Source organism: Marmota flaviventris, chromosome 4, assembly GCF_047511675.1.
Source record: "Marmota flaviventris isolate mMarFla1 chromosome 4, mMarFla1.hap1, whole genome shotgun sequence".
Taxonomy (NCBI): Eukaryota; Metazoa; Chordata; class Mammalia; order Rodentia; family Sciuridae; genus Marmota; species Marmota flaviventris.
The window spans coordinates 140,818,759-140,831,577 of NC_092501.1; the positions used below are offsets into that span (position 1 = coordinate 140,818,759).

The 12,819-nt window shown below is 43.1% G+C and overlaps 1 protein-coding gene across 1 annotated transcript in view; it reads right to left on the minus strand.

Moving 5' to 3' along the window:
• The window catches only part of LOC114087309 (cilia- and flagella-associated protein 337-like), a 124,823-nt gene that overhangs the window by 46,992 nt on the left and 65,012 nt on the right, over positions 1-12,819 (minus strand). The window contains exons 5-6 of the mRNA XM_071611759.1: positions 4,936-5,004; positions 3,028-3,133 (exon numbers count right to left, since the gene is read on the minus strand). Coding sequence (XP_071467860.1) covers positions 3,028-3,133; positions 4,936-5,004 — 175 coding nt within the window. The remainder of the gene's footprint in view (positions 1-3,027; positions 3,134-4,935; positions 5,005-12,819) is intronic.

The window sequence follows — 12,819 nt, forward strand, 5'->3', positions numbered from 1 at the left end:
AAGTTCCTCATCAGATATGTGACTCACAATATTTTCCCCATTTATGTAGGTTGTCTATTCTTTTTATGAATGGTATGCCTTTTGAAGCACTGATGTTTCTAATTTTGATGAAGTCTAATGTTTTTTCTTTTGTTTCTTGTGCTTTTGGTGTCATATCCAAGAAATCATTCCCGATCCAACATCATGAAGATTTACTCATATGTTTCACTCGGAGTTTTATGGTTTTGCACTTATAGTCAGGTCTATGATCCATTTAAGCTCATTTTTACATATGGTAAGAGGCAGGAATCCAACTTTATCTTGTTCTTTTTTTTTTTTAATGTGGATAACCAACTGACCCAGCAAATTTACTGAAGAGATTATTCTTTTCCCATTGAATGGTCTTCACATTTTTGTTGTAAGTCAAATGACCATAAAGATGAGGGTTTATTTCTTGATTCCCAATTATTTCTTAACTCCCTATTGCTATACATCTACTTCATAACATCTCCACACTGTGTTATTCACTATCATTTTGTAATAAGTTTTAAAGTTGGGAAATGTGAGTTCTTCAATTTTCTTCTTCTTCAAGTTTGTTTTGGCTATTCTGAGTTTCTTGCATTTCCATATGAATCTTAGTATTGAACCAATTTCTGGGAAAAAAAAGGCACCTGAGGTTTTGATTAAAAAATATTACATTGAATATGTTCATTGATTTGCAAAGCATTGCCATCTTAACTAGATTAAATCTTCCCATCTTTAAAAGCAGAATGCCTTTTCATTTATTTATGTCTTCTTTGTAATTTCTTTCCAAAGTATTTTGTAGATTTGGGAGCATAAATTTTGCATTTTGAATTCTGCATTCATTGAGATATCATATCTTGCCCTTTGATGTGCTGATATGGTTTATTACATTGATTTTCATGTATTGAACAACCCTAGCCTTCCTGGGATAAATCCTACTTGGTCCTATGATAGAAGTATTTTGATATGTTGCTGGATTCAGTTTGCTGGCATTTTGATGAGGACTTTTGCATTCATATTCACCAAAGATACTGGCTTAGAATTTTCTTGGAATGTACTTATCTGAGTCTGGCATCAGATGATGGACTGGACTCCTCGAGTGAGTTGGGAAGTCTTCTCCTTTCTCTTTCTTGGAAGTTTGTGAAGGATTGGTATGCTAATTCTTCAAAGTGTTTGGCAGAATTCACCAGTGTTTCCATCTGAGCCTAACTGTTCTTTGAGTAAATTTTTATTACTGATAACTCTAACTCTTTACATGTTATAGGTATATTCTGATTTTTTTCTTTTTAAGCCAGTTACTATAGCTCAGCTCTTTCTAGAAATGTGTATATTTCATCTAGGTTACTAATGTGTTGACATTGAAATTATTCATAGTTTACCTTATGAGCCAAAGCCCTTACCCAGGACTGTGTGGCCCTTCAAACCCCCTTCCCCGTGCTACTCCATTTTTGCTTCAATCTCATGTCCTAGGTGGCTCCCACCTCCTTTTTTTTTTCAAATAAATGTGTGGCTTGTCCCTTCATTTCTTTCAGACCTTTCCTTAAATGTCTCATTGGTGTGTTCATCCCTAATAAACCCATAGGGAACAGAAACCGAATTTTCCTGCTCTTTGTTTCCCTATTACCTGCCTTCCCCATAGCACTTGTTACCACCTGACATATCAGTATTTCATTTTATTTTGATTATTTTCTGCATGCCTTTCTTCCACCCCAGATTGTAACCTCCATGAAATAGGACACTTGGGCTGTCTCTTTGCTGGAAGACTGCTTGATACATGGTAGTCACTCAGTAGCTTTGTTAAATGAATGATTGAATGAATGAGGCCTGTTTCTTGTGATCACAGAGAAGGCAAATCTATTGTATTAGCTTACTACAGCCACTATAACATTTCTGCCGGGAGACATAACCAACAAAAATGTATTTTCTCACAGTTATAGGGATTGGAAGTCCAAGATCAAGGTGTGTCTGCAGGATTGAGTTCTTGTGATGCTTCTGTCTTTGGCTTGCAAGATGGCAAGATGTTTGTCTTATAAGTCTATTGCTGTAAAGATATGGTCACCTCTTGGTCTATGTTTTCCCTAATCCCCCTTTTTTATAAGGACACCAGTCATCTTGAATTAGGGCCCACTGTAATGACCTCAATTAATTTTTTAAAGGCCCTGAACCTAAATGTAGTCACATTCTAGGCACTGAGGATTGGGATTTAAATAAATGAATTTTTGAAGGAGCCACAATTCAATCCATGGTACCCATCAATCACTTATGCTACGAGTGGTCAGCAAGCTGGCTTATATATCCACACAAAGCAGTGACATTGGTTTCCTTCCACATTCCACAGATTCACTCCAAATTCCCTCCCTCTGGCCCCAGGCAGCCCGGTAGAGAAGGTAGAAAGATCATGAAAACTTGTCCTATTCATTTAATGAGCAAGGGAAATGATGAGCAGAGAAAATCAGTGAGACTTCTTTTGTATAAAAATAAAAAAGAGTACGTTACAAAGGCTGTACAATAACCAAACTTTAGAGGTCAACAGGATCTTTGGTATAAAGAGAGATGTGCAGGCAAGCAAAATGAAGCAGCAATGTTACCATTCTAAGGCCTAGAGGTGACTTTTGGAATGGGTATGCTTGCCCTGTGGGTATTAAAAAATAAGAGACAACCACTGGTGGCAAAGGGCTGCTGTATCCCTAAGGTTCCTGTTCCATTCCCAGCTCCCCTTGTCTGTCATCTAAACACTCAGGGAATACTCGGGACACGGAATATTTGAAGTGTGCAAGCAGGGGCCTAAATTCTGGAAGGTCTACTCACCCCAATACTGAACACCAGGCCTCCCTGAGCCTTCAATTGCTGGCATAACCTCCCTTGCCAGGGCAGACTCACACACATAAGCACCATGTGAGCATTTACCCAGGCAGAGGCCCCTCATGCTGTCAAAGAGGGCAAGGTAACCATGAAAAAAAAAAATCACCTCTCTGCTGAACCTGGCTTAGAGGACACATGCAACAAAACACAGAAAGGAAAGACCTTGACTGTGTTGTCCGTGGACATGGAGAATATTTTGTTATCCTCCGAAGATAAGTGGATATAGATCACCGGAGCCGTGTGGCTTCTCAGCAGACCTGTTGGTTTTCTAGAATGAAAACAGAACAGATGAACACAAAGCAGTTCTGTCTGCTATTTCTAAATAAAAATGCAAAACTAAACTTGGCCCAGATCTGGCAGTTCTATTCAGCCTGGAAGAGGGTTATGTTTCCCTCTGAAATTGCACAAGTACATATCTTGTGAGATAAAAGGACTGAAGCAAATAATACCCAGTGATAGTGACAGGACTCGCGGTGAGATGAAGCCCTGGGCCTCATTTCTCCCTCTGTTAACAATAACACTATAAAAGGAACACGCGAGGAACTGTCCAAGGTGGGGATGGAACGGATTCCGTGGTAGGTGGTGGCTTTCTGTAGGCTGGAGAGAACAGCATTAAAACCTGGGTGGAAGGGCTTTGTAATAGGAGGGATCACAGTGTCCTTGGAGGATCTCAGGGCTGGGTCCCATGAGAGGGTGAGGAGGTGGGGAGAAGAGAGGAAGGACTGGGGTTCAGGAGGGAGAGCATAACATAACCAAGTCAGGAAGCAAACTGTTCTCAATTACCAGACAAATGGGAACCTAAGGTAACAGAAGTAGATGGACAATGATTTTTCTTTCTTGTTATGTCTCTGACATTGTGCTGAGGGTTTTATGTGGATCATCTCATTTTTTTTTTTATTTTCATTATTGTTCTAGGAGGTGGGTCCTTTAGTGATCACCACTGTAGAGGAGGAAATGGCAGCTGTAGCTCTTGGTCAGCGTTGCTTGGCCAGGAAGTGAGGCACCAGCTGAGCCCACATGCTCAATCGCTGCTTGGCACCAACTTGGGTGTCTCTGCATGACTGAAGGGCACAGGGTCACCTGTGGATCCCTGAAGATGCCTGGGAGATTGGCTAGGCCAGGAATCCTGGCATGTCCCACGTGACTTGTGCTCATCCCTGAATCTCCACTGCCCAGCACAGGAGAACCAGCTCCCCATCTCCCAGTCTCCATCTTCAACTCCTCTCAGTGGGAACGACAAACCTGCCTTTGAACTTTTACCCTGCCATTACTTGCAAGAAGTCATTTAATTTCTCTGGGCTCCAGTTTCTTCATTTGTAAATGGGCTTGATGTGCGGATCAGAGAGGCTGTATGTGCTGTATGGTACCCAGTACAGAGTAGGTGTTTAATAAAATGGTCTTTTTTGTTGTTATCAAGAAAGTGCTCCCTAGGGTCTACCATGAAAGGTATGTATCTGATTCTAGGGTGTAATGATCACCACTGAGGGGGAGAGGGGAAGGTACCTTCAATGGTCACACTGTTCACTACCTAAATTCCAGGCTTCCCAGAACAACTCTCATTTCTTATGTCAATTATACTTGCCTTTCATGTCAATTCCGCTGTGCCTGAGGGGTGCTACCATTAATTCTGTAGAGCCATTAAATCTGACAGGGCTAAACAACCTCTGTGGAGAACTGAGTGTACACTTGGGGGCTGAGTAAGGTGCACTAAAAACATCCATTACACATCAAAATCCCTAATAGCTCTCTGTGACCAAGAGGGTGATGGGTTCATGGTAGGGCAGGCAGCAATGTGATTAAAGGGACCCGCTGAGATGCAGGTGAACGGTAGCTCCACACAGTCTCTCTGTCCTTGTAAGGTATTTACATTTTTAAACGACTTGAAATGAACTCCCCCAGCCCCCCCAAATAATCCCTTTACAGGCTACAGAAAGAAGTTTCCCAGACGGTGTGTAAGGGGTATTAATTTTGGTCAGAGGTTCTTAAGTCATTCTAATAGGGAATCCCCAGTCCTGCTTCCAATTATCTTCCTACACCGATGGCCCTCTTGATGGGAGAAAGACAACTTACCCAGGCAGATGAGGATTCCAGACTCGAATTATTTGATCCAGGCCACCTGTCAGCAATAAGTTCTTTCTCCTGCAGAAGAAGAATGCCTTCACTCCTTTATGGATACGAAAAACTGTTTGATCATATTCTGCTCGCCTCAGGGGCAGAGCAAGGGATGCGTGGCCTTTTCTTGTCTTGACATCTTTCCTAACGTTCCTTATCTCTTTCATCTTTTGCTTGACATTTGTTATTCCCACTGTGTACCCTGGAAATATTCACAGAAAAGCAAAACACAGTTTCTTAATAAGATCAGTCAATTTCCCGACAGGGTTGCTGATCACTAAAGGTCCCTGATTCATTTTCAACAACAACGAGTATTTTCTTCTTCCTCCACCTCCAGGTGTTAACTACAGATAGTCTGAAGAAGAAAAGCGGTGTGTGTGAGAAAAGTAAGATTTCCCCCCTCCTTTCCTAAAGAGAGACAAGAAGAGTCACCTGGGAACAGAGGTAGCATGAAGGCCATCCTATTTGGAGGAAACCCAGCACCAACAAGGATCTTATTTGATCTGAACACAGACTCACTGATTCAAACACATTTACCTCCGTCTTAGGGGTGAGAAAACGTATATGGAGAAGTTAAGAGACTTGTCATGGAGGGAATGGAGCAAGCATCAAATTCAGCACTGACTCGGACATTGGGACTCATCCAGTTGACTTATCAGTTCCATAATCAACCAGAAAATTTTGTCCTACAATTGACAGATATTTTCAGCCAAATATTCATCGGTTTATGAATCTACTGAACAATAGAATCATAATGGTCACATCATTTAGAAGCGATTAGTGGTCCTCTCATAGGTTTCGGACATGGGTTTCACCAGAAAATCAATGAAAGAAATCCTGGATACATTCACCAGAGCCTCTCCCATCCCTACTGCCTGGCTTACCCTGATCACCAACCTCAACCATGTCCAAGGGCCCTTGGAGGAAGGACAAAGAATCGTCTTCAGCTTCCACTTCCTATCCTCCAAGTAAGAACTTTCTTTTGTTGCTCATGACCTCATTTATGAGTTGAAGGATAGTTTTGTTTGAGATCTCTGCCTGTTACCCCAAGTTATGAGTCCAACTATTTTCCCAGAATTAGAGAGAGGAATTTGCAATTCAAATAAGTTCCACTAAGGCAAGTGCATGCTTTATCTGCAAGATCATGTGGTGCTCTATTCACTTGACCTTTGTCCTGTAGAACTCTAACATGGGCCTTATAATTTTGGGGGGCTGTGAATGTAGCACATGCAGGGCTCTGGGTTTGAGCCTCAGGACCACATACACAAACCACACATACACACACACACATACACACAAATTAACAACAAAAAAGACCTTATAACCTTTCAAGAGAAGTGGGAAATCTTCATTTTACTTGGAAATTTCCAGGATTTAGAATGTCAGTATCAGTTTCCAAACATGTTTTAAATAGTCTGCTTGTTGGTGGCTCCTTTAGCCCACTTGTTATGATTTGGGCGTGAGGTTTTCCCCAAGCTCAAGTGTGAGACAATGCAAGAAGGTTTTGAGGAGAAATGATTGGGTTATGAGAGTCCCAATCAGTGCATTAGTTTGCTGATAGGGATTAACTGAGTGGTAGCTGAAGGCGGGTAGGGTGTGGATGGAGGAGCTGGGTCCCTGGGTGAGTGCCTCTGGGGAATATATTTCATATCTGTCCAGTGGAGTCTCTCTCTCTGCTTCCTGTTCATCATGTGAGCTGCTTCCTTCTGCCACACTCTTCCGCCCTGTTGTTCTGCCTCACCTTGAGCCCTGAGGAATGCAGCTGGCTGTTTATGGACTGAGTCCTCTGAAACCGTGAGCCCCCAAATAAACTGATCCTCCTCTAATTGTTCTTGTCAGATTTTTAAGTCACAGCAGCAAAAAAAGCTGACTACAACACCACTGCTGCCTCTGGGGACCCCTTGTTTTAGGGGCACGTCCTGCAATGGAGTTCAGAGACATCCAGGAAGCGGGAGGGGCACTCATCATCTTTTGACTTCTCCTGAGCTCTCTCGTTTTGAGGGGCCCAAAGCCCTGATGTTGAGAGTGGCTGCCCTCCATTGAAGGAGTACCACTAGAGAACATGGGATCATTTTCCCAATGACGAGATATATAATTTCCTCATTATTTGAAGCTGTAATCTGAATTCTGGGCCACTTCTGGACAATCCGTGGACAGTGAATTGAGGTGACAACCCTGCTCTGCATGTGTCTTTCCATAGTGGTGTAGAGAGGCTGGCTTGTCACTCTGGCTCTGTCCTTCCCCCGCCCCCTCCTTGAACATGCAGTAGGAAGGTAGATGGCCTTGAACTGGCAACTCTTCAGCCACCAGGTGGAGGGGAGAGATGGTATTTGGTGAGTGTAGATATTTATAGGAGATGATAGAATGAGCTAAAGAATCTGGGTGAGCACTTTTAAGGTCAAAGAGATGCAGCAAACCTGCCTCAAACAGCAGTTTGACACATTCATCCTTCGTGTTGTGAACAGAGATCTGAAACTTCTAAGCAGGTGTGTCACTTTATTTTTATTTTAATTTTTTTTTTCAAGTAAAGGGGAGAGCAGCCGGTTCATTTGCATGATCGCTAGCAGTTCTTTTCCAACAGAGCCAGACAGAGATACACGTTTTAAGTGGTTGTCATGGAAACCAGAGTGCATAGCTCTTCTCCAAGGACTGAAAGAAGGATGATGAAAAGTTTAAGTAATCTCCATGGAAACCTGGAGCGGATTCCAGGCGGGTTCAGATCCCAGCACACTAACTGGCAGGTAAGTCTTCAGGCACTGAGGTCGTGGTGGAAGTTTAATTCAGACTATCCACTATGGCTTTTGCCATCAGAGGTGGTCCAGAGGCCACCTCCACAGCTGTGGGCTCAGAGCGTCCCCCAGAGTTGGCAGCTGGGTGTGTGTGTGTGTGCCCTGAAGCTCAGGATTTCACTCTTCCTGATTCAACCTGGATTCTGTGGCCAGGCTTGCCCACCTTTACCTGATGCTTTTCTCTACCAATTTCTCAGTATGGCAAGAGCTCATGGATTTGGAGTCACAAAATTGAGCCAGTTTCTTATTTGCAGGAGGCAAGACACTCAAGGTCCAGCTGGGGTTTCTGTGACCTTGACCAAGATGCATCCTCTTTGCATATTCATTAATAGCAAAAATGAAGCCAGAGATTTCTCTCTTAAATAAAGAAAGGCAAAGTTAAGCACTTCCTAACTGCAGAGCTCTTTAGGCAATTGTTGGTCTTTGTATGATGGTTTTCCTCCTTGGCCAAGGTAAGTCTTCTTGGGAATAAGTGGCTGACTGTGAGTCAAGTTTTGAAGTCCAGAAGTATGTCATGGTGGATCTCCAAGGTGTTGTGAGGAGCTCTTGCCCAAAGTGGAGATGAGAACTATTCAAGGGGAGTCTCAGGAATGGGGGAAATTCCCTCCTTGTTTCCTAAGTAATGATTCTCTGGAAGCCACTTTGGGGTGAGGGTTGGTGCTAGGGCCCACAGTGGACACACACCCTGACCACAGCAGTCATGTGGTCATGGGGAACCGAGGAGACATGCCGGAGGTAGGGGAGTGGGGAGCTATCAGGAGAAAGGCACAGGAGGAAAACATCGAACACACTTGTTCCTACCGTCCTACTGTATTGTCCTCTGGTTCTCCTGGAACGGACACTACAGAGCACTCTTGGGAGAGAGGTCAGTGTGAGTCTGAATTCTGAACTTCACAAATACATTCATTCAATAAATATTTATAGAGCACCTAGTAGGTGCCACGCACTATTCTAAGCCCTTGTGGCACAACAGTGAACACAGCACTCACGAATCCCTGCCTCTAGGGGAAGACAGGCCATGAAAACCAAACACAGTGGGTGAAGTATAGAGGCTGTCTGAATTACAGAGTCTGATTAGATGTACGGATTTAAATCAGGGCAGAACAAGGCAAGGAAGATGGGGTATGCCAGGAGCAAGGGGTGGACTTTTCCAGCATATAATAAATCAGGCAGGGTAAGCTTCAAGAAGGAGGGATGCTTGAGAAAAGACTTGGAAAAGGTGTAGGAGTGAGATATGTGGACATTTGTGGAGAACCTTCCAGGTAGAGGGGAGCATTCATGAAGGTCGGTGGGACTAGAGGGGGAGGGGATGGGAAAGAGGATGAGGCCACAGTGATAAGGTGTGGGGTAAAGAAAGGGCTGGGGACCAGGAGACTTTGGCTTTTACTGAGTGAGATAGGGGCCTACAGCAGGATCTGCAGAGGTCTGACTCCTAATTTTATGAGGTCTCTCTTGCTGATGTGCAGAAAATAGATGGAATCCAGGAGACCATCTAGGAGACTCTCTCGGTAATGCAGGGAAGAAAAGACAGTGATTCTTACTGAGTGGTAGAAGTGGGGCTGGTGAGAAGTGGCCCCATGTGAGGTGTACTATGAACACAGAGCCAGTAGGTTGGAGGTGGGTTTTGAGAGGAGTCGTGGTTTTGTCCTGAGCAACTGGAAAGATGGACTTAGTATCAACTGAGATCGGGAAGATGGTGGAACAGGTGTGCAGAAAAGATCTGGATTCAGGTTTGGACTTAATTTTGATCTCCATTATCTATCCTAGTGAAGATGTCCATTAGTGAGCCAGGGCAGTTGGAAATGCCAGAAAGAACTGGGATAGAAATAAAAATTTGGGAGTGGACAGCATACAGTGGAATTGGAAGGGATCACCAAGGGAATGACGCAGACGTGGAGGAGATGACCAAGAACTAAACTCTTGGGGCTCCAACATTAAATCAGACAGATGTGGAGGAACAAGCAAGAGAGAAAGGATTGGGATCTTGAAGCCAAGTGAGAGAAGTTCATTCAGGAAGCCAGAGTGGTCAGTTGCTTCAAATGTAGAAAGAGAAAATGAGATGAATATTGGTCAGTGGAATCGGCAACATGACAGGCATTGTGGCCCCTTATACAAGTGGTTTAGGTGCTTGGTCTTGGGGACCAAGGCCAGGTTGGAGGGTTCTTAGTGAGAATGGGAGGGTAAGAATTGGAAAAGCAAGTACAGGTGACTTTTCTCAGAAGTTTCACTCCAGAGGCTCTCTGAACTTTCACATTCTCATCTTACTGTTATGGTTGGCACATTATAAATACCAAATAAAAATCATTAGATTGATATAGATGTGGGGGTTGATCCTTTGATTATATGGATATCTAGCTATTAAGAGAGATTTAATTGGTGAAATCATAGTAGTTTAGAGCTATAAGCAATTCTAGTGGCTTCCTTTTCTGTGCTGTGAGGAAGGATGGACAGGACTCTTAGCATAATGAGGCCTCTGAATCTGAGCTGGAAGGATCTATAGAACTTGTATCCAACTTTCTTGTTGTATTAGTCTGTTTTCTATTGCTATAACAAAACACCTGAAGCTGGGTACTTAGCAAGTAAAGAGGTTTATTTAGTTTACAGTATTGGAGGCTGAAAACCCAAGATTGGGTATCCGTCTGCACAACCTCTGATGAAGGATCTGTTGGGCTGCATTACAACATAGCAGGTAACATCATGGAGGGAGCCCATGTGAGAGAGATTGCATGGAGAGACAGGAAGCCAGAGAATAGGGAAGGGCCAAGCTTGCTCTTTTTATAAGAATCTACTCTCTCGGAACTAACCAGGGTCTCACAAGAGCTACATTATTTCCTTGCAAGGATTAATGCCCTCAATAGCCTAACCAGTTTCACCAGGCCACACCTCAAAAGTTCCGTGATCTCTTAGTACTGTGACATTGGGGCCAAGCCTCTCCCATGTGAACTTTTGGGGCATAAATTCAAATAATATCCAAACCTTAGCACATATTGAACTGGAGGGGAAATGGAGGTTCCACATCACAGTTTTGTTAGTAGCCGAGCCACAGTTAAAACTCCCTGTTCCTTGTTCTAGAGTCATTGCTTTTGATCTGCTCAAATACTGAATTTTGAGCTATTTCAATCTCCAAAGGCTATTTCGGTTTCTTAGAATTCATATTCATTATTGTTCTAGAAAGCCAAATTTCCTAGTTCCGAGAAAGTCTAATGGAAGTTCCCAAGAAACTGAAGCACTGTACCTCTTTTTTCCTAATACTTTGGTGGTTTAAATGTCAGTGTATCAGAAATTTATAAAGGAAACTTTCCTTGAAAGATAATGTGAGCTCTTGGGCTATGAAAGGGCCTCGGGGAAGATTCCTAGCAAGAAAGAAGCAAGATGGTATTTCATACTAGGCTGAGACCTTGGCACAAGTCTTTATTGATTTTCCATGATGTTCAGTGGCAAGTGGAATTAGATTTTTCAAGGATAAAAGAAGGGGGAAACTAGAATTTCAGTCTTCCCAAAGGCTCAGAAATGTTCAGGCACCGTGAGGCTAGAAGACATCAAAAAAAGGAGAAGCTTACATTGTTTCGTGGGTGGCTGACTTCTGAGTTGCTGTAAAGTGTATTAAATGTTTTATGCATCCCCGATGCACTGCTGGTGAGCTCCAACCAGCTCTTAATTAAAGTCCAGAGGTGGGACTGAGGGTGGAGCATGGGAGGAGGGAGAGATATTAGTTAGCATGTGTCACTTAACAGCAGGGATAAGTTCTAAGAGATGCTTCCTCAGGCATTTCATTATTGGGTGAACACCATAGAGTGTGTAGGTCACTCACAGGACTTCTTATATGATCAAGAAATGATAGGCAAACACAGATGCATAAGCCTGTTCCCAAGAGAACCCAGCATACCGTTCACAGTCAATTTTTCTTATAAGTGCAAGGAGTAACTTCTAAAATAACAAGACAGAGTATAGTGTACATACATGAAATGTAACACAGCATTTACTATCATTATTAAATATTCTGTACTGGGCACAATTGCATGTTCTGCCTTTTTTATACAGCTGGCCGTGAAGTAGGTTTTGTTTACACTGGTATTGCCGCCTGAGTACTGTATTGCACTATGACATCATGGCAGCTATCATGTCACTAGGCAACAGGAATTTTTGAGCTCTATTATAATCTTCAAAGACCACTATTGTGTATGCAGCCTGTTCTCGACTAGAATCTTGTACTGTGGCACGTGGCCGCCTACAACTCTGACACTTCTTGATTATCCCTCTGCCCCATCAGGTGGGCCTGTCAGAGCAGCAGACAGGAGAGTCTGCTGTCTCTGACTCTGATTCAGGGTATTTGGGTATTCATGGATTCCTTTCTTAAGCTGCTGCTGCTTAAGGTACGTAGGGAATCCATGCAGAGATCCTGGGCATATTCTATTGGCAATAAACTTCTTGATGCCCTGGGAATAAACGATTCCATTATTTCCCCCCCCCCTCAGGTTACAGCCAAGGTGAGAAGCTGTCCCAGAACAGGTCCCAGGATGTGAAGGGCTTTACAAACCCAACTGTAGGGAATGGCAGTGGTACATTGGCTTTGGAGTCAGAAAAATCAGAGCCCAGTCCCTTTGGGACTCTTGTACCTAAGTGACCTGGTGAGCAAGCTTACCTAAGCTTATGTGTCCTCATCTATAAAATATGTTTACATAGAATTCACACCTTCCCTGACCACTGTGAAGATCAAATAGTGTCATGCCTGTGATTGGCTCGTGATCTTTGCTGCAAAATAAAGTCACATTTAAAAATGCAGATGCCTGGGCAGTCTCTCTTTGAAAAAGAGGTTTTTACTTTTAGCTGCATATTGGAATCACCTGCAGAAATTTTTTAAAGCTGCAATGCCCAGGCTTCATCTCACACCAATTAAATCAGAATCTCCGAGGGTAAAACCCAAGGTAAGCAGATTTTACAAAGTCTCTCAGGTGATTCCAATGGGTACCCCAAACTGAGAACCACTGGAAAATATCCAATATGAAAATTAGTGTGAATGAGTAAGTGCCAAACACATGTAAGTTATCATCAT